This window comes from Dothidotthia symphoricarpi (assembly GCF_010015815.1).
Source record: "Dothidotthia symphoricarpi CBS 119687 unplaced genomic scaffold P153scaffold_5, whole genome shotgun sequence".
NCBI lineage: Eukaryota > Fungi > Ascomycota > Dothideomycetes > Pleosporales > Dothidotthiaceae > Dothidotthia > Dothidotthia symphoricarpi.
In genome coordinates this window covers 219,513-238,081 of record NW_022985012.1, presented here as the reverse complement: position 1 = coordinate 238,081, position 18,569 = coordinate 219,513, and the positions used below count along the sequence as shown (strand labels likewise).

General features: G+C 55.4%; 11 protein-coding genes across 11 annotated transcripts; 5 read left to right on the top strand and 6 right to left on the bottom strand.

The window, feature by feature from the left end:
- Nucleotides 1-57: 57 nt before the first annotated feature.
- Nucleotides 58-1,735, bottom strand: P153DRAFT_373765 (uroporphyrin-III C-methyltransferas-like protein; the record flags this gene model as incomplete). The annotated part of the gene is made up of 2 exons (XM_033669478.1): nucleotides 58-1,388; nucleotides 1,438-1,735. 2 exons carry the CDS (start codon nucleotides 1,733-1,735, stop codon nucleotides 58-60), a joined length of 1,629 nt encoding a protein of 542 aa, XP_033526305.1.
- A 277-nt stretch (nucleotides 1,736-2,012) lies between these two features.
- Nucleotides 2,013-2,981, bottom strand: P153DRAFT_354596 (uncharacterized protein; the record flags this gene model as incomplete). Its single annotated transcript, XM_033666514.1, has 2 exons — nucleotides 2,013-2,678; nucleotides 2,730-2,981. The coding sequence occupies 2 exons, from the start codon at nucleotides 2,979-2,981 to the stop codon at nucleotides 2,013-2,015; spliced, it is 918 nt and encodes a 305-aa protein (XP_033526304.1).
- Nucleotides 2,982-3,186: 205 nt separating this feature from the next.
- On the top strand, nucleotides 3,187-4,422 carry P153DRAFT_364389 (SUR7-domain-containing protein). Its single transcript, XM_033667590.1, has 4 exons — nucleotides 3,187-3,333; nucleotides 3,388-3,685; nucleotides 3,736-3,918; nucleotides 3,970-4,422. The coding sequence occupies exons 1-4, from the start codon at nucleotides 3,318-3,320 to the stop codon at nucleotides 4,229-4,231; spliced, it is 759 nt and encodes a 252-aa protein (XP_033526303.1). The 5' UTR covers nucleotides 3,187-3,317; the 3' UTR covers nucleotides 4,232-4,422.
- Nucleotides 4,423-4,460: 38 nt separating this feature from the next.
- On the bottom strand, nucleotides 4,461-5,462 carry P153DRAFT_394101 (uncharacterized protein; the record flags this gene model as incomplete). The annotated part of the gene is made up of 1 exon (XM_033671290.1): nucleotides 4,461-5,462. The coding sequence occupies one exon, from the start codon at nucleotides 5,460-5,462 to the stop codon at nucleotides 4,461-4,463; it is 1,002 nt and encodes a 333-aa protein (XP_033526302.1).
- A 73-nt stretch (nucleotides 5,463-5,535) lies between these two features.
- On the bottom strand, nucleotides 5,536-7,537 carry P153DRAFT_364388 (uncharacterized protein). The gene is made up of 7 exons (XM_033667589.1): nucleotides 7,237-7,537; nucleotides 7,115-7,190; nucleotides 7,053-7,062; nucleotides 6,802-7,001; nucleotides 6,669-6,755; nucleotides 5,887-6,609; nucleotides 5,536-5,839 (listed from the first exon to the last, which is right to left on the bottom strand). Exons 1-7 carry the CDS (start codon nucleotides 7,306-7,308, stop codon nucleotides 5,742-5,744), a joined length of 1,266 nt encoding a protein of 421 aa, XP_033526301.1. The 5' UTR covers nucleotides 7,309-7,537; the 3' UTR covers nucleotides 5,536-5,741.
- A 137-nt stretch (nucleotides 7,538-7,674) lies between these two features.
- Nucleotides 7,675-8,743, top strand: P153DRAFT_429153 (SAICAR synthetase). The gene is made up of 2 exons (XM_033672757.1): nucleotides 7,675-7,872; nucleotides 7,959-8,743. Exons 1-2 carry the CDS (start codon nucleotides 7,720-7,722, stop codon nucleotides 8,709-8,711), a joined length of 906 nt encoding a protein of 301 aa, XP_033526300.1. The 5' UTR covers nucleotides 7,675-7,719; the 3' UTR covers nucleotides 8,712-8,743.
- Nucleotides 8,744-8,989: 246 nt separating this feature from the next.
- On the top strand, nucleotides 8,990-12,222 carry P153DRAFT_364386 (isoleucyl-tRNA synthetase-like protein). The gene has a single exon (XM_033667588.1). It carries the CDS (start codon nucleotides 9,006-9,008, stop codon nucleotides 12,066-12,068), a length of 3,063 nt encoding a protein of 1,020 aa, XP_033526299.1. The 5' UTR covers nucleotides 8,990-9,005; the 3' UTR covers nucleotides 12,069-12,222.
- Nucleotides 12,223-12,621: 399 nt separating this feature from the next.
- Nucleotides 12,622-13,580, bottom strand: P153DRAFT_429151 (uncharacterized protein; the record flags this gene model as incomplete). The annotated part of the gene is made up of 2 exons (XM_033672756.1): nucleotides 13,203-13,580; nucleotides 12,622-13,149 (listed from the first exon to the last, which is right to left on the bottom strand). Exons 1-2 carry the CDS (start codon nucleotides 13,386-13,388, stop codon nucleotides 12,622-12,624), a joined length of 714 nt encoding a protein of 237 aa, XP_033526298.1. The 5' UTR covers nucleotides 13,389-13,580.
- On the top strand, nucleotides 13,203-15,795 carry P153DRAFT_180961 (uncharacterized protein). Its single transcript, XM_033662371.1, has 2 exons — nucleotides 13,203-13,842; nucleotides 13,889-15,795. The coding sequence occupies exons 1-2, from the start codon at nucleotides 13,563-13,565 to the stop codon at nucleotides 15,604-15,606; spliced, it is 1,998 nt and encodes a 665-aa protein (XP_033526297.1). The 5' UTR covers nucleotides 13,203-13,562; the 3' UTR covers nucleotides 15,607-15,795.
- Nucleotides 15,796-15,984: 189 nt separating this feature from the next.
- On the top strand, nucleotides 15,985-17,392 carry P153DRAFT_382799 (uncharacterized protein; the record flags this gene model as incomplete). Its single annotated transcript, XM_033670183.1, has 3 exons — nucleotides 15,985-16,488; nucleotides 16,561-17,084; nucleotides 17,308-17,392. 3 exons carry the CDS (start codon nucleotides 15,985-15,987, stop codon nucleotides 17,390-17,392), a joined length of 1,113 nt encoding a protein of 370 aa, XP_033526296.1.
- P153DRAFT_180941 (uncharacterized protein) lies at nucleotides 17,385-18,458 on the bottom strand. Its single transcript, XM_033662370.1, has one exon. The coding sequence runs from the start codon at nucleotides 18,312-18,314 to the stop codon at nucleotides 17,484-17,486; it is 831 nt and encodes a 276-aa protein (XP_033526295.1). The 5' UTR covers nucleotides 18,315-18,458; the 3' UTR covers nucleotides 17,385-17,483.
- Between the last annotated feature and the right edge of the window lie 111 nt (nucleotides 18,459-18,569).

The window sequence follows — 18,569 nt, the reverse complement described above, 5'->3', positions numbered from 1 at the left end:
TTCCCAAACACAAACACAAAAACTTTCCATAAAAAAATCTCATTTATAACTAATACATCACACAGTCATACCAACACCAGCCAACCCCGCCAACCCCCCCTCACACCCCAAATCATCCAACCCATGAAACCCCTCCTCAATCACCCACCGCTGATCATACGCCTTCAGCACTTTACACGCATACCCCACGACCAGCAGCCCAGGGGGCCGACTCCCCTCCTCCTCCACCGCGGCACACACATGCTGCAGCTGTGTGCGAATAACGCGCTGATCAGGACACGACGCGCGTTCCAGAACCGCGAGGGGGAGATCAGCCGGGTACCCCTTTTTCAGCAAAGAATCGACCAGATCGGCAAGCCGGTGCAGAGACATGAGCAGCACGACGGTGCGGGAGGGTACGAATTCCGGGGGGTCGAGAGGCGCGCCTTTCCGCCCTGTGCCCGTGCAGATCAGGACTTGGTCTGCGACGCTGCGGTGCGTAGCCGGTATATCCGCGAAGAGCGGTGCGCTGAGTGCGCTTGTGATGCCGGGGAGGACGAGGGGTGTGAATCCGTGGGAGCGGAAGAAGGTGTATTCCTCGCCGCCGCGGCCGTAGATATACGGATCGCCTTGCTTGATGCGAACTACGGTTTTCCCCGCTTTGAGGCCCTCGAGACCCCAGTTTAGAAGTTCTTCTTGCGCGGCGTCGGCGTTGCCCGGGAACTTGCGCGCGATGTGGAGGGTGGCGCGGCGGGGGATTAGGTCGAGGATGGGGGCGGGGACGAGTTTGTCGGCGAGGATGAGGTCGGCGGATAGGATTGCTTTGTGGGCTGCGCGGGTGAGGAGGTCGGGGTTTCCTGGGCCGGAGCCGGCGAGGATGATGCGGCCTGTTTTTCTGCTGGGGGTTGGGGTTGTGGCTGTGGGGCCGATTTTCGAGGGGCTGCTGCTGGCGAATTCGCGGAAGAGGAGGTCGACGTCTGCGTCGGAGATGGCGGCTAGGCGGCGGAGGGGCCAGTACTCGCAGATTTGTGAGAGCCAGCGCATGCGTCGCCCGCGTGCTGCTTCTTTGCTTTCTTCCAGGATCAGCTTGTTGAATGTGGCGGGTTGGCCGCTGTCTTCTTCTTCTGCTTCGAGGTCCTGTGATAGCTCGGCTGCGTGGTCTTCCTCCCATATCCGCCTCCGCAGTAATCCCAGTCTCTCGACGGAGTCTCCCAGTTGTGGAGGGAGAGAGGCGGCGATCTCCCGGCGTATGCGTGCGGATAGCTTACATCCTTTTCCAGATGTTGTGACACCAATCTGTAGAGGGCCGTCGGAGTGTGTGGAGAGAAGCGTGAAGGTGCATAGATTGGGAGCGTCGGCGACGTTGACGGGGATTCGTAGTCGTCTGCATAGACTCGAGATGTGGGTGCCTGTGTGGCAAATCAGACAAAGCCGACCATGTCAACGGCTGATACATACTCTGACCCTGCTTTCCACCAGCAGTTACAAACACAGCGTCAACTACGCTGCCAACCTCTGCGCGACCGAGCGTTGTCAGGTCGTCCTCTTGGAAGGTACGCTTGAGCCATTGGACTTGGCCCTCTTCGATGCGCTTGGCCAGGCCGTAGTGCAGCGTAGCATCTTCAGGTGCAAGGAGAATTGGTTTGGCGCCGACCTCAATAGACCGTGTGCAGCGTGCGCCTGCAAGAGGGTTCGACCCAATTATGAGGTGGATGTGGGATGTCGAGTCGACGGCAGTAAGAAGCGCGGGCACCATGGTTGCGGATGTAACTTTGGGCTCAGACCAGGAGACGTGATGAAAGGAAAAGCAGTGGAGGCAACATCAGTGTCTTTAACAGCAGAAGCTACAAGTTAATCCCGCGCGGCGTGATAAAGCATGTCCGCCGCTTTTCCATGCGATATGCAATCGCGCCATCGCGCGCGATCGGCCGCTAGTGGGGCGAGAGAACCCCGCGGAAAAGCCCTCGCCGCAGACTGGCACCGACGCTCCATGGAGACGTGAGCAATTGCGGGCTGTCACCCTGGACGCGAAATCAGTCGAGCTGCTCATCGCCGCCCATGACGATATTGAGGGCATTGCGGCTCAGCATCATGCTGTGCTCGAGGGCATTGAGCTTGGCAGAGGCTGAGATCAGGGCCGGGTCCTGGCTCTCGACTCTGATCTTCTCCTTGACGCGCACGTTCTGGCCCTTGTACTTGAAGGTGCGGTCGGCTTCGTCGTGGGCAGGCGTGCGGGTGCCGCCCAGCGCGACAGTCAGCCGGTCGCGGATGCTGAAGCCTGAGAAGGACTCGTCGGCCGACGGCTGCGGCTCGAGGGTGCGGACTTCGACGACGAGGGCAGCGTCAAAGACGAACAGGTGGAACGAGACGTTGGCCGGCAACGGCGGGTCGAAGGTCTTGTCGTCGACGGGCGCCTCCCACCACGGCAGCTGGACATGCGCGGCGCCCTTGAGCGACTGGCGGGCTTCTTGGATGTGGTCGTGCAGCAGCTGCAGCTGGCCGGCGAGGAAGCTGGCCTTGGTCGCGTCGCCGCCCCAGGCCGCCACGTCGATGACATCCAGGCAGCTGTTGATGGCGGTGCGCACCGCCGTGAGCTGGGGGACAACCAGCGTCGGGGCATGCGGCGCCGACGAGATGACCAGGTCGTGCGTGGGCGAGCCGCGCGGCGGTGGGAGGCTCGCAAGGCGCAGCTTGACATTCTGGAGTGCATGTCAGAATACGTATACGGGTCAAGACAGATAGAGACGCACGCCCTTGACGATGCGCGTGCCGACACGCGTGACCAGCCCCTTGAGGCTCTCGGAGCGCACCGAAGACAGCACCAGCGTCGAGCCGTGTTCAGAGGGCGCGAGCAGGGCGGCGCATTCTTCGAGGCCCGCCTTGAGTGCCTGCAGAGTCTCGCGCAGCTGCACCAGCAGCCATTCGAGCTCGCGCGCCTGCGACGCCGTCTGCTCGTCGGCGAGTTGGGCAGCCTCAATGGGCGGCCAGACGGCGGTGGACATGGTGGGTGGATAGAACAGAGCTCACGATGCAGGCTAGACTGATGAAGGTTGATGTAGACTAGACTACGAACTTCGATGCAGGCTGCATGCATGGCATGTGCAAGGAACCGCAGATCGCGTCGTCGCGTAGCCATGTGCAGATCACCTGCTCTACCCCAGTGCGGTGAGGTCATCAGCGTCACCGTCACCCTCGCAAACCTCGAAACTTGAAAACCTCGGCCAGTCCCTTGTCTGCCCTCTCGTTTCCGTTTCAGACCTCGCACAACCCACCTGTCAGATCCATCTCACCGCATCAATCCCCAGCCTCTCCAACAGTTACCCTTGACACCATCTGAAATGGCTGGTCCTGCGAGTGCGTGATCTACTGCTCCATGTCCATTTCTCACAATTCTGACGTTGCGTCCAGGACCACTTTTGGCTATCGCCTCGCTGATCCTGCTCGGTGGTGGCATTCTCCTCCAGATCTTCACAATCTTGACCGGCGGCATCAACAGCGCGCCTCTGAACCGCTTCTACTTCCTCGAAGCATCCACAAGCGGCATCTCCAACGCGCGCAACCCATCGCGATGGACTTTCTTCGCCATCTGCGGGACCGACCCATCCACCGGATACAATGCCAACTGCGGATCTCCCGTTCCAGCACTGCCATTTGACCCACCCAGAAACTTTGGCACTACCCAGGGCATTCCCCAGCAATTCATTGGGTACGGTCACAGCCTGTCGATGAGAGAGAAAGTCAGCTGACAATAGCCAGAACTCACACATTCTACTACCTTTCCCGCTTCATGTTCGCCTTCTACCTGATTGCCCTCTTCTTTGCCGTCATCGCCCTTTTCTCAGGCGTTCTCGCGCTCTGCAGTCGCCTGGGCGGATATCTCTCGGGCATGACAACGTCCGTCGCACTCTTCTTCCAGTCTGCTGCTGCTGCACTGCTCACGTAGGTTCATTACTATGTTACATGCTGCAGACATATATTGACAGCTCCTAGCGTCTGGGTCGTCAAGGGCCGTAATGCCTTCCGCTCTTCCGGCAGTGAAGCACACATCGGCAAGTACCTGCTCGCTTTTGCTTGGGCGTCCATGGCCTGTTTCTTCCTTGCCACCATCATGTTCTGCCTCGGTGGCGCATTGGGTGGTGACCGCTCCTCGCGAAAGATGAAACGCAACCGCTCCACGAGATCCAACAGGAGCCGAGGAAGTTTCATTGAGACCGACTCGCAGAGGCGCGTAAAGGACGACTACTCCGTGTAGGTGTGCGTGAATCTTTTTTCTAAATTGGAGACATTGAAATGAAGCAATATACTTTGAAATAATTGAATATTTACGAATAATGTTTTTACAATACAAAGCGCGAGGGTCATATACAATATTGAGCTGTACATACTTGTGAGCAAGGCGTTCTAACACTGTACATAATGAAATTTATTCTATCGCAAAAGTCTCATCACATCCCATCCATTTCTCCATCCTTCACACCACCCTAGATATCCTCCTCACACCACGCTCCAAACAACTCTCCCCATCCATTTCCATCCTTTCCCGTCCCCTCACCCTCCCACACAGCCCACATATCAAACGCCTCCCCCTCCCCTCCACCCCCAGAAACCACCCCAGAAACCATCCCATAAGCCCCCACCCCCCGACAAACCCCCACACACTCATCCACCAGATTCAACCCCGGCGCGCCTACCAACATCCCCGGATCCCCATACCCGACATACCGCCGAATAGCGTGCGCGCCGTTGAGAAGGCGGTACGTATACGTGCCTGTGCTTGTCGTAGTCGAGGCGGAAGGAGAAGAAGGGGAGGGGAACGTGAGCGTTGGCAGCGGGCCGGCGTCTTGCGGTAGGGAGGAAGATGAGGAAAGACGTACAGCGCGTTGAGTGTGCGCGTGTATTATCGCCAAGGCGGGGGCGGGAATATACCTCACCCTCCCTCTCCCTTTTCCATCCCCTTCCACCTCTTCCCCTTGCGCTTCTGCCAAAGGATAAAGATAATCAGCACAACCCGGCGACCCACCCACCAAAAACTGCCCCCAAGCCTGCACGCCGACAACCCACGACTCCGGTGTCCCATGCGCATGCACTATCTTTTCCCCGACTATACGGCGCAGCAGGTCGAGCGTGGCGCTGAATTGCGCTGCGAAGACGGCGTCTGTGGCTGCGATGTGCAGACCGATGCGGCGCCAGGTCGTGAGGTGGTGGAACCAGATACTCTGCATTTGGGGGGTGTCGGTGGGGAGGAAGGAGGCGGTGTAGTCTAGGAGGGGGGCGGTTGTGGACCAGAATTTCTCGACTTCGAGGGAGGGGGTGGGGGAGGTTGAGAGGTGGTGGAGGGAGGTGTGGAGGGTTGGGAGGGAGAGCGTGAGGGTTTTGGGAGGGGAGGGGGAGGGCGAGATGGAGATGTAGGTTTGGGTTATTGGGGGGTGGGAGGTGTGGTCTGAGATTAGGATTTGGATTGTAGGTTGTGGGGGGGAGGGCATTTGTGCGTGTTGGTGGGTTGGTGGTGTGGTTTAGTAGAATTGGTGAGTGAGTGGATGAGTGAAAAAGAGAGTGAAAAGGGAAGAAATGTGCGAGTTTGAGAGAAGCAGATGATAACGCCAAGACTAACTACAGCCTACTGAGTAGGTGAAGTGATGTAATAAGTGAAAGCAGCTTGAGGGGAGTGAAATGACCTTTCTATCCAACCTGAAATCCTCAACCTGCGAGATTACTCCGATATAACCAACCCAGTTATGTGACACTACCCGAAAGATGCATACTCAAAGATATCGCGACATCCGACTGAACGTGCTCATCTTGCCATGCTGCATGTTGCTCAGCAGTGCCTCCTCCAACGCCGACTGGCTAATCCCCGCATCTATCCAAGTCAGTAACGTCAAACACCCACAAAACACACCAACATACCATCAATATCACTAAAACTGCTGCCCATACTCGGCGTGCCCTCACTACCCTCCTTCCTCAATCCCATAGCCCTCGGACTGCCCAGTCTCGCCAGCTCCGCGCGGTGGTTCGCAGGCGGACTCATGGGGCTAATCGGTGCGAGTTTCGCTGCATCGTCAGCAAAGCTCGTTATCGACGATGCCGTCTCGGTCGATGCCTGCGACTGCTGATCATCTTGCTGCAAGTGCCTGGTAGGTGTGGGATTGCTCGCGCCATCGGTTTGAGGGGCTTTCTGTTCACGTCTGGTGCTTGCGCGGAAAGGCATGTCTTGCGTGTATGCCTCCCTCTCGTTTTGGCGCCTCGCTGCGGATGCGAAGGGCAGGGGTAAGTGGCCATGCGAACCGGAGTGCTCTGCCTCCTGCGTACCGTCGCCTTCTTCGAATGTTGCCAGGTCCTGCGGGCGCTGTTGCCGGAAGCGTGGCGGGCGCTTGAACAGTTGACTTCGATGGGCTGGGTGGTTCGTGTCTGATAGGGAAGACGAGCCTGACGAAGATGAATCTAATACACTTGGAGAGTTCACCGAATCGTGTGGGTCGCTGGGAGCCATGCTTGTTTGATCTTCTGATCTCCGGCTGTTTGACCGCTGGGCTGAAAGCGTGGATGGAATCCGCTTAGGCACTTGCTGGGCGTATGCTCGGGATTGAGTTAGTGTGGTTGTAGATGGTGTCCGTGAGAGTAAAGGACCTGCATGCGTTAGGTTTTGTGTTGCTACAAACTAATCGGCTATGAAAGACTGCTCTCACCAGCGGTTATTGTGTCGCCCCCTCGAATGTTTGGACTATCCCACTGTTGCACGGGTAGCGCAGGTACTGTCCTTGGAGTCCTCGGAGCTGCTTCGTTGTCAGCGAATCATCGGCAGCTGAGAGTTTGACTAACCTTCCGAGCCACCACTCCCAGTTCTCTGCATCGCAACCCCACTGAGAGGATTGAAGTTGCTGCCGCTAGGGGAAGCAGCAGCCACCGCAGCTGGAACGGTGACTTTCTTCATCTGGTCCCGTACATGTTGCAGATGTCGCTCATACAGCCATGCTGCCTGCTGTAAGAGAAACGTGGGAGGAACGCGAAACTTAATTGCCCTATATATTGATCAACGTGTTGGATTCTTTTCTTAATAGGCAGAAACATACAATTCGACCCCTGTTCAAGTCAGGTCAGTACTCAAAAAGCCATTCATCAAGACAAAACTTACAGTTGAGATCGCTAGTCTTTGAGGTTTTGGATATGACTTTCCATAGCTGGCGGTCTTTCTCGGCATCCCATTGCGCCTTGAAGGTTAGACGGCGGTTACCGACATAGATCAAGACGGCTTACCTGTGGCGGATCAACAAAACTGCCCCGAACGAAAGGGAGTCTGATCAAGACTGTGAACTGAGGTGCAGTCATTTTGGGATGGAAACATTTACAGCGAGAGGTAAGACGATGAACGGAGCGCGAATGAAGGGAGAGTTTGGGCCTAGCCTCAGCCTGGCGTGAAGCGATCTACGCAGACCTCACGTCGTGAAAGTTAGGCGACAACTCGGAGTAACAAGGTAGGATGATGAAATAGATGATAGTCCTGAAGTTGTGGTATGCTCGGAAATGGATAGGCAAATCTACGCTTTGGACAGGAACGGGATATCGCTGGGCCAACAGTGGAGTCCCGCGTGCATCAAACGATCGCCAGCCTGCGCCACAAGCCACAGCGGCCCCACTCACGCGTTAATGTCAACGTTATGCCCCGCATAAAATTAGTCGACGCAACTGCAGTTACACAAATTCCCAAAAACAGTCAGCTGTTCAACCAACTCAACCAAAATGTCTTCCAACACGGTTGTCCGCATCGACATGCGTGATAAGCTGCCAAAAGTAGCTTCTGGCAAAGTCCGCGATCTCTTTGCGATTGACGATGACACACTGTTGTTCGTTGCGAGCGACCGAATTTCGGCTTATGATGTGATCATGGAGAATGTGAGTTTACAACGTTGGAAGTTTTAACACTCGATTGACACCTGTATTACTCGACTCGACAACTATAATCACTAACATGACACCAGGGCATTCCAGGCAAGGGCGCACTTCTCACAGCCATGAGCATATATTGGTTCAAGTACCTCGTCAGCCAAGTTCCGGGTCTCCAGACTCACTACATCACCAACTCCCTGCCATCAGCCATCTCAGATCTTTCAGAATTTCAAGACCGGAGCATGCAAGTCCGTCGCCTGCGCATCATCCCAATCGAGTCCATAGTCCGCGGCTACATCACTGGCTCTGGGTGGTCCGAGTACAAGAAGTCCGGGACTGTGAATGGAATCCAACTCCCTGCTGGACTCATCGAAGGCCAAAAGCTCCCACAACCGCTCTGGACCCCATCCACGAAGGCCGAACTGGGCGACAAGGACGAGAACATTTCCCCAGAAGCGGCCCGCAAGATCATCAACAACGAGGCCATCGCCGCCAAAGTCGAAGAACTCAGCCTCAAGATCTACTCTGCAGCAGCAGCCCGTGCTGAATCTGTTGGCATTGTTCTTGCAGACACGAAGTTTGAGTTTGGACTCGACGCCAACGACAACGTTATCCTGGTAGACGAGGTTTTGACGCCGGATAGCTCTCGTTTCTGGCCGCGGGAGACGTGGGAAGAGAACTTGGGCAAGGCGCAACCAAGCTTCGACAAGCAGTTCTTGCGGGACTGGCTGACGAGTAATGGATTGAAGGGGAAGGAGGGCGTCAAGGTGCCGGAAGATGTGGTCAAGCAGACGGCGGAGAAGTACCGAGAAGCTTATGAGAAGATTACAGGGAAGACGTCGTAGAGGGTTGACTTTAGGTATTGCATGGCGAGTTGAAGGAGATGGAATAAGTGGTACATTCACGAATATTCACTGATCATCTGAGACAAAAAAATGATTAATCACAACTCATCAAAGATTGCACACAGTAGAGTATATAGAACTCACCACCATGATAAATGATTAATCCAAAGTATGATGTGCCGATCCATCTCCGATCCACCCGAGACATCACCGTGGCAAGTCAAAGCCCCGCAAAAAAGATGCGGGAAGCTCCAACGACGACGCGCAGATGCGACACCCACCCACGATGCTGAAATGCTAGCCCCGACTCGAGTCCTCCGCGCATCATGGTCGTCCACGCTCCGCCTGCCCAGATCGAGCTTCCCGCCGCGCCCACTGCCCACGGCGAGGTCAGAATACCTCCGCCGGTGCACCGATGAGCTTTATGCGTGGCAGCAGAGCGAGGCTCGCTTCCAGCACAAACACACCCCACCCGAGACCTTCACGCTCCACGATGGGCCACCGTACGCAAACGGGCCGCTCCACGTCGGCCATGCGCTGAACAAGATCACCAAGGACATCATCTGCCGCTTCCAGGTGGGGCAGGGCAAGAAAGTGTCGTACCTGCCTGGCTGGGACTGCCATGGCCTGCCCATTGAGATTAAGGCGCTGCAGGCCCAGAAACAGGATGCGGCCAACACGGATGCTGTGAGCGTGCGGAAGGCGGCGCACAAGCTGGCGGCGCGCACCATCGAAGAGCAGAAGCGTGGATTCCGCGAGTGGGCTGTCATGGGCGACTGGGACCACGCTTATACGACCATGAACCGCGACTTCGAGCTCAGACAGCTTGATGTCTTCAGCGCCATGTTCGCCAAGGGTCTGATCTACCGCCAGTTCAAGCCCGTCTACTGGAGTCCGAGTTCCACAACCGCCCTCGCCGAGGCCGAGCTCGAGTACGACGAGGGCCACCAGAGTCTGGCCGCGTATGTGCGCTTTCCGCTGCACTTGTCGCCGGCGTTGAAGAGTGGCGCGCTGAAAGGAATCGAGGGCGACATCGGTCTGGCTATCTGGACCACGACGCCTTGGACACTGCCAGCGAACAAGGCGGTCGCTGTGCACAGGGACATGGAGTACTGCATAGTCAAGGACGTGGACCACGACGGCGATTTGACCCTGGTCGCGGCATCACGTGTGGCCGAATACCAGAAGGCCATCGAGCGCGAGCTTGTCGTCGTACTACCTGGATTGAGAGGCGCTGACCTTGCGGGCAGCCTCGAGTATGAGAATCCCTTCCAACGGGCGAACGGACTCCAGCCTGTCATTCACGCAGATTTCGTCACAGATGCCTCTGGTACGGGTCTTGTTCATCTTGCGCCTGGCCACGGTATGGACGACTACAACGTTTGCAGCGTTATGGGTATTCCGGCCTTTGCTCCAATCGACGATGCCGGCGCGTTCACCAAGTACGCTTTCCCGGAGCAGCCCGAGCTTCTCGAAGGACTACCCGTGTCGGATGTCAAGAGAACAGGAAGTAACGCTGTGTGCAACTTCCTCAAGAAGGAGGGCCTCCTGCGTGGGAGACACAACTATCGCCACAAATACCCCATCGACTGGAGGACTAAGCAGCCCGTCGTCGTGAGGGCAACCGAGCAATGGTTCGCAAACGTGGAAAACATCAAAAACGCCTCAATGAAGGCAATCACCGACGTGAACTTTAAGCCTGAAACTGGACGTTCCCGGCTGGAAAGCTTTATTCAAGGGCGAAGCCAGTGGTGCATCTCGCGTCAGCGTGCTTGGGGCGTACCCATTCCTGCTCTGTACAAAGTTGAGGGCGAGACTCTGGAAGCGGCCATGGATTCGAAAATCATTGAACATGTCATTGGTGTGATCAAGGAGCGCGGTATCAATGCTTGGTGGACCGATGCCCAGGACGACCCAGCCTGGAAGCCGGAACACCTGTCTGGTACTTATGTCCGGGGCAAAGATACTATGGATGTGTGGTTTGACAGCGGTACCAGCTGGACCCTTCTCCCACGTCAGGAGGATCAACCCGTCGCCGATGTATATCTCGAAGGCACCGATCAGCACCGTGGATGGTTCCAATCCTCACTCCTCACACATGTCGCCACTCAGCCCTATGACGCTGCCACTGTCAGGGCTCCCTACAAGACTCTGATCACACACGGCTTCACGCTCGACTCGGAAGGCCGCAAGATGAGCAAGTCTCTGGGCAATGTCATTTCCCCGTCTCAGATCATGTCGGGCGAACTGCTCCCACCCATCAAGAGGAAGAAACAGAAAGGCAAGGGCGCCACTAAAGAGCCCATCAACGACTCCACTCCCACCTATGATGCCATGGGTTCGGATGCTCTCCGTCTCTGGGCTGCAAGCAGCGACTACACACGGGATGTCACCATCGGCCAGCCAGTCCTCTTGTCTGTCAACCAAGCCCTCCACAAATACCGCGTAACGTTCAAGTGGCTGCTGGGGATCTTCTCGCTGCCCTCCTGCCCGCCACCCTTCTCATCCTTCACCACTCTCCGCAGCGAAGACCTGGAGAACCAACCTCTCCCCCTACTCACCGACACACTAGCTCTCCACCGCCTGAAGCAAGTCAGCAACGCCGTGCACGCCCACTACACCGACTACGAGTTCTCCAAAGGCATCAACACAATCAACAAATACATCGCCAACGACCTCTCAGCCTTCTACTTCGAAACGCTAAAAGACCGCATCTACACAGGCGACAAGCACGACTGCCAACACCTCCAACGCGTCCTGGGCCGCATCTTCTTCGAACTCCTCCACATGCTCGCCCCCATCTGCCCCCTCCTCGTAGAGGAAGTCTGGCACCACACCCCCCAGCCCCTACAGACGAGTACTACCCACCCCGCGCGTGCACACTGGACTCCGCTCGCCCAATCCCCCGACACCGCACAGCAACTCGACGCTATGCTCGCGCACATCGCGGATATCAGCTCGGCGGTAAATACAGCACAGGAGCGTCTCCGCGCGGACAAGAAAATCGGCTCCAGCCTCGAATCCGGCGTCGCTCTGCTGCTCCCCGCGCCTGCGCTCAAGGCGCTGCAGGACTGCTTCGTCGCTTGCACACGCGCGGGTGTCGACGCGCTGGACGACCAGTTCGCGGGCCTGTTCGTCGTGAGCGCGTTTCGTGTGCGCGGCTTGGATGGGGTGAGGGAGGTGGATGCGCAGCAGTGGGCGTGGCGTGAGGAACAGCCTGTCGTTAGTAGCTCTTTCGAAAACGCGAAGATCGTCGTGCATCCTCCTGCGGCGGAGAAGTGCGCGCGGTGCTGGCGGTTTGTGAGGGAGGGGCATGAGGAGCTGTGTAAGCGGTGTGAGGGCGTTGTTGAAGAGTGAAGTGGAGAGATTGTATTTTATTGTATACTGTGTGTACGTAGTGGTAGATTATCTATGACCAAAAAAGTCGATTTATTGTTTTCCTTCTGATTTGTCCACTCTTTTACGTTCTATGCTTTCTTCGTAGAAGGGATTGACGGATACTTCATTACTGATGGGATTTGGCGGGGGATGGGTGGATGAGTGGATGAGTGAACGTCCACATCATCACTATTTTTTGAGAAGTCAAATCAAATCAAATCAATCCATCAACCCATTAACGTGGAGCAGACTCAAACTCATGATAATCAATGGTTTCATCAATATAACGCAGTTTCGAGGGAGCTGAGTCCATCCCAGACATGAAATCATCAAAGAGTAACTCAAGCATAGACGACCCCTTTCGATTGATGAGGGCGTGAACATGGTTCAGAAATCCTAGAAATCACAGACTAGACAAGTATCGCAAGGCAGCAGAAGATGAACGTGTATCACAGAATTGAATTTGACTACCTATCAGTGTCGAGGAGGCATGATGTGAGTGGAACCCGACGAGACACGAAAATGCTCCACCTCAATCGTGAGCGGTAGCGAAGTCTTCCCATGAGGAGTTATTGGAAAGCAGTCGCAGCGTGGCGTATGCCAGCTCCTCCATGACTTCGTCGGAGAGCAAGCTTCTAGCCTCATTCAACTCCCGGTTATCAAGAACGGCCCTTTCGACAATCTTCTGCTTCGTAGACTTCTCCTCAGGGAACACCTGCACGGCCTCGAGGTCGAATTTGGGTTGGAAACACGGCTTCATGGCGAGTTTCTGGGTGGTCATCGGCGCCGCAAGCAGGTGACTCTGTGCAGTTGAGCCAAGCACAGCGAAGGCCTGCTCCTGCTCGCCTTCCATCACCCCATCGAGCATCTCCTTGTCTGCCTGGTTGACCAGAAGCCTGACCTTGCCGGGGCGTGCGTGGTTCTCGGCCTCCATGTAGCTTGATGGCCATATGCGCTCCAAGAGGTCGATCCAGAGTCTATCGCCATCATCGCACGCGCGGTTGGCAGTGATAAAGAGCTTGCGGAAGGTGTCGCGGTCGTACAGATAAACGGCTAGAAGCTACCTGGGCTGGTGAGTGAGATAGTCGAGGGGCGGATCGTTCAGTGACTTACCTCGTTGGCCTGGTACTTGGACCGGAACCTTGCCACAGGCACTTCAGCTAACGTCTTGTAACCATTGAACCCAGGCTCAGGGCGTGGGAGTGGGAGGTCGTGGAAGAGGTCGTGAACGTCGGCTTCGCCTTGCAATGGCTGTGGAAGCAACGCCAGGCTGGCTTCGTTTGCGTCGCCGTTTGTCATGGAGGGCGAGGTTGTCCAAGTTTGAGCCTCAGGTTGCGAAAGTTGTGGCCGGCTTTCGCTTCATACTCTTCCAAGATATGTGGGGCGAGGTGAAAGAAGCTTGACGAGGAATATAAACTCTGACTTACTCAACTCCTCTTATTCACTCACCTCACAGCATCGAGTTCGCTCAAGATGGCAACCCACGCTCGTATTGGGCAGTTGGTACGCGAAGTTGGGGCGCGCCCACTCACGAATAACGAGATAGAGACGCTCAGGCAGCATTTCAACAGCAAACTCGAAGCGTCACTGAAGTACGCAAAGCGCCCCGGTCTGAAGATGATAACGGACTGTATTCATTACGGCATGATCCCAGAGCAAATTGGGCATGTGCTAGACGAAGTTGTGCATCATCAGCGATGGGAGCTCTCCAAGACAGGTCTGGCGGCGATGAAAGAACACTTCTGTATGACGAGTAAGTTGTATCGGCGATGATTGACATGGTTCCTAACTTGCAACAGTCGCCGAGTACCTGGTCACGCGTGACATGTGTCGAACTCCCAACACCAAGGATATGATACAAGACCGACTGAAAATATCCAAGACCAAGGGCTACGCAAAACAGCATGAAGAACTCAACGCTCTCTCGGCCCTAGCAAAGCCACTCACGCCGCCTTCGGTCCATGGACGACACACTCTTCCAATACGAGCGGCACAGCAGAACTCAACGACTTTGCCCTCGGAGCCACTCGCCCCCCGACAAGACACAGCCCATGCGGAGGCAGCCTCGCGATACTCCAGTTTGACTAGCCAGAACTCTTACACTGTGAAGGGGCAGCAAATCTGCCATCGGGGGACAGAAATGTTGACTTCTCGAGGCTCAGATCTCGGACTATCGCGCCGGGATGCGTTGAGACAAGCCAAATGGCACCAGCAAATCGGGTATGCGTCGGTGTTGGTGCCGCACATCCGGGCGTACGCATCGGATTCTGTCGTGCGTGCCATAGCTGTCACGTTGCCAGCCACCTCGTTCGCCGCCAGCGCGCTCGTGCAATCGAAAAATGCAGGCAGTTTGAGCCCGTTCTTCTCTTCGACCTTCCAAGCGTTTAGGCAGCAGAATCTGGTCTCGAAGATCGAGCTGCCAACTGTGGCATCCGGCGCTCAGATTATAGATGGGATCCAGGTACCAGCCAACGAGAGCGATCCAGTCGGCTACAAGCTTGACCTGATGGGCAAGATGGAGCTGGACCACAAGAAAGCCGCCATGGTTATAAACCTCAACAAATCGCGAGTTCTGGACCTCAGGCGCGAATTTGTCGATGCAGGCTTGCAGGGCTGCAGCTCGTCAAACCGAACGGCAAAGCAGCGTGAGCTGTACAAGAAATTTGAAAACAAAGTTGCTCAGTCCCTCGGCCACGATAGTACCTCTCTGGACATATACACGTTTAAGTCTCGTACCCACAAGGCTTTTGAGGTCTTGCGTCGCTGGAAGGAGAAGAATTACTACTTTCTCATTGCCCTCGCACAACCTTCACTTAATACACCAATGATGAAGCCGATGGCGACTGACAACACCTCTAAAGACATCATGAGTGACTGGGAAGACGTTGTCGGGCCATGCATGGAAGAGCTATGTGCTTTTCCATGGCGGGGATTAGACGCCGAACAACGACATGCGGCCGCTCAGAGCCTGGTTCGACTGGCCAACGGAGTCCAGGTCTCTGCCCATGCAGTGAATGTCAACCGCACGACGTGGGCCTCACAAAGGGCAGCCTTTCGCCACGCGACAGTGTTCCCCAACATCTCGTATGTGGGAGGTGTACGGACGGCAACCAACATCTCGACCAGTGCGATGCGTATAGTGGGATATGCTGGCATGGAAACGCACAACTTTGCTTCGATGACAGTTGCGCTGGATACCGGGCTTGTCTGTCCACTTGACTTGCAAGCCGGATCTTTCCTGGGGTCGGTTCCCGGCGAATTGCACTACGAGGAGCCACTGCAGCAGGGCTGGGTCCAAGGTCCGAATAACGTTTGGTTTGAGCCTGCTGCCTCGAAAATGTCACTTTTGTGGTTGGAGCTGGAGCCCGAAGCCCGCATGGGCAATGTGTTTCTGGCCTGGGAGGTAGTTGAAGACGAGATCCTCGAGGGCTTCACGGGTGTCTCGTACCGCATCATCGCATTCACGGCTCGCAGCGTGTCGGCCTTTACGAGACTGACCGCTGAATGGAGGAACTAGCACCGATGACATGTATTTCTAACCTATCGTGACATATTTGTAAGTCCTAGGTGCGCTCCTGCTGTTTCGGTGTCGGTTGCGCCTTCCCCTGCAACTCTCGCTGCAACTCTCGCTACAACTCTTCTCTGCGAGCCTCATCCTCCATCATCACCACTACTACACGCTTGGCCTCTGTGCTAGCCTACCCTTACAATTCTCGCTGTAACTCTCGCTGCAGCTCTCTTTTACAGGCCTCGTCCTCCATCACCACCATCCATCACTACAGGCTCAGCCTTGTGCCAGCCTCTCGCTGCAACTCTCGCTCCAACTCTCTTCTGCGAGCCTCGTCTTCTACTACCACCATCCATCACCACAGGCTCAGTCTTGTACTAGCCTACCATGACGTCTGCGCTCGATTCAAGGCCAGGCAGGGCGCCGTTCGACGTCGATCCAGACTCGAGTTTCGAGACACTGGCCCATGCCGCTATCGAGCTGGAGTTACGCCATCCAAACACGGCACTGAGAGGAATGCCAGAAGATATGCTCAAGGAAACCGCACTCGAAGGCTTGATGATCATGCACGAAGCCATCGTGCGCTGTCTTGTGCGTGGGGACTTGCCTGCTACCTACAGAACTAGCGGCAGCGCGGTACGGACACTCCTGAACCGCCTATCAGAGAGCCAAAGTCCCAGCATGGCAAGAGATCTCAACGTGAAGGGCGAGGCAGCTGATGCCAGGCTGAACAATATGCCAGTCCAACCAACAATCTACGCCCAATACATGGTTGATGCAAAGGATGGCCTGGGCCCGGACTCACCTCAGCTACATAGAATCATCAAGCGGATGCGAGAATATTGCGACGCAAAGAATAATCACCAGGATGCATACCGGGTCGATACCCACGTCAGCGGTGACAATTGGCATCTGAACTGGTCTATGAATGGATACCGGCGTTACCTTTGCGACATTGACTAGGCTAACCCACCACAATCAAATTCCACCGCGAGGATCGCGAACACGCTGCGGTTCTGCGATGCACTTGAGGAACGCCTCCAGTGGGACCAGCACCCAGAACGTCGGCCACTGGCAGAAATTGGCTACACGCAATCGCTCTGGAAGCGCTTAGGAGACCATCGTGCGCACAGAGGTTCTACCAAAGTCATGAATCTCTTCGAATCCATATGCATCGACGAATTCGGCGAGACCAAGTTCCGCGTCGACCAGCACGTTGTGGCTCTGCTGGAAAATGCAAACCAGGAATCAGTGATGGAGGCTGTGCTCGCGCGGATGGCGAACGCATATCACTACTCTGGATTTGGGTTCAACATAGGAGGCGCAGGGGGAAGCTGCACGTCCGCTTTATCTTTCACCGCCGATGAGTACTTGAGGTTTGCAAACTACAATGACGCTGTGTACTTGGAGAACCATGAACGGGAGGCGAGCATTCGTCATGAGATTATGCAGCTGGAAGTGACGCGTCAGGCGGGGATACTGGCAGGGTACATTGAGCAACTCAGGCAAGTGGAAGAGGAAGTGATAGATATGCAGTAACTACATCCAATCCATAATCGCGGTTCTGCGACGCACTCGAAGAGCGTCTCCAGTAAGATCAAAATCCGAAATTTGGCTAAACCCAATATCTTTGAAAGCGAATGACTAGAATCCAGCATTAACATCCGTGCTCGTATCAGATCCTAGAATACTAATGGAGTACTACGCAAGGGAGCGATTCAACTTGGAGAAGGACATGCAGGCAATCTTGGTTGCTGGCAAGGGCAAGGGGAAGCTTCCACGTATGAATGACTGAGGTGGTGAATGACAGAGATGGTGGATGACCATGTCTCCCGTGTGTTATACATTTCTAGCATTGATCTACCACATGACGTCTGCCTTCCAGTCTACTGATTACACCACGTTTCGAACCTGCTCACGACTGCGTTCCACGCGTCTTGAAGGCCAGCGAAGTCACTCCGACACTGAGCTAGTTCAGCTACCGGACCAGAGATAACCTGTTGGTTGAGTACTCCATTGGATTCGATGGCCTCGAACAATGCCCAGGAACTTCTTTTCAGGGCTTGGATTCGTGCATCCGCCACCAACCTCTCTTTTCTCATCAACCAGAATACTTCTTCTGCCTCCCGCATGACACTATCTAGCCTCTCGCGGTCAACCATGCCCTCCATACGTTGTTCCAGCGTGTTACATCTCTGTTGAGATGTGGTGTAGGCCTGGTTCGCCAGCCTGAGCTCCTCACGGGAGGCTCTCAACGTGGTCTGCGACACCTGCAGCTCCCTCTCGTACGTGGGCTGAGCCTGGAGGCTACGAAGTTCGTCTTGAGCTTCCCTTATTTCTTTCTCGTATGTGAGTTGAGCCTTGAGGATGCGTAGCTCTGCTTGCGTGGTCTTAAACTCCTTCTCGTATGTAGGCCGAGCCTGGAGGATGCGAAGTTCATCTTGAGCTTCCTTCAGTTCCTTTTCGTAAGTAGGCTGAGTCTGGATGTTGCGTAGCTCTGCTTGTGTGGCATTCAATTCTGCTTGTGCGGCCTCGAGCTCTTTCTTGTAGGTCGGCCGTGCTTGGAGACTACGAAGTTGGTTGTGAGCATCATTCAGCTCCTTCCTGAATGTGGGCTGAGCCTGGAGCTTGCGTAGCTCTGCTTGGGTGGCATTCAGCTCTTCCTGCGTGGCCTTGAACTCCTTTTCATAGGTAGGCCGAGCTCGAAGTATTCGCATGTGTGACGAGAGCTCTGCGATCTTTGTGTCGCAGTCCAGAATCTTTTGACCAGAAGCTGCGATTTGTTTGCTAAGCTCTTCGTCGGCTCGCGCCGCTGCTTTCAGCGGTGCACGAAATCGGTCTGATTGAAACTAGTTGGAATATTGGCCGGGATTCCCGCCATTGGCAAACTGTGGTAACTGTGTCTGATCAGACATCTTTACTCGCTGGACGCCGTTTGCGAGTGGGAAGATCAGACGCAGCTACCACAGTTA

What these genes read in the sequence shown, in the direction of transcription:
- P153DRAFT_364389 (XM_033667590.1), top strand. An exon ending in ATTCCCCAGCAATTCATTGG is followed by an intron (nt 3,686 to 3,735) that starts GTACGGTCACAG and finishes GACAATAGCCAG; the next exon opens with AACTCACACATTCTACTACC. An exon ending in GCTGCTGCTGCACTGCTCAC is followed by an intron (nt 3,919 to 3,969) that starts GTAGGTTCATTA and finishes GACAGCTCCTAG; the next exon opens with CGTCTGGGTCGTCAAGGGCC.
- P153DRAFT_364388 (XM_033667589.1), bottom strand. Translation starts at nt 7,308, where the DNA reads ATGACTGCACCTCAGTTCACAGTCTTGATCAGACTCCCTTTCGTTCGG. An exon ending in GTTTTGTTGATCCGCCACAG is followed by an intron (nt 7,191 to 7,236) that starts GTAAGCCGTCTT and finishes CTAACCTTCAAG; the next exon opens with GCGCAATGGGATGCCGAGAA. An exon ending in GGGCGACACAATAACCGCTG is followed by an intron (nt 6,610 to 6,668) that starts GTGAGAGCAGTC and finishes TAACGCATGCAG; the next exon opens with GTCCTTTACTCTCACGGACA.
- P153DRAFT_429153 (XM_033672757.1), top strand. Translation starts at nt 7,720, where the DNA reads ATGTCTTCCAACACGGTTGTCCGCATCGACATGCGTGATAAGCTGCCA. An exon ending in ATGATGTGATCATGGAGAAT is followed by an intron (nt 7,873 to 7,958) that starts GTGAGTTTACAA and finishes ACATGACACCAG; the next exon opens with GGCATTCCAGGCAAGGGCGC.
- P153DRAFT_364386 (XM_033667588.1), top strand. Translation starts at nt 9,006, where the DNA reads ATGCTAGCCCCGACTCGAGTCCTCCGCGCATCATGGTCGTCCACGCTC.
- P153DRAFT_180961 (XM_033662371.1), top strand. Translation starts at nt 13,563, where the DNA reads ATGGCAACCCACGCTCGTATTGGGCAGTTGGTACGCGAAGTTGGGGCG. An exon ending in AGAACACTTCTGTATGACGA is followed by an intron (nt 13,843 to 13,888) that starts GTAAGTTGTATC and finishes AACTTGCAACAG; the next exon opens with TCGCCGAGTACCTGGTCACG.
- P153DRAFT_180941 (XM_033662370.1), bottom strand. Translation starts at nt 18,314, where the DNA reads ATGCGAATACTTCGAGCTCGGCCTACCTATGAAAAGGAGTTCAAGGCC.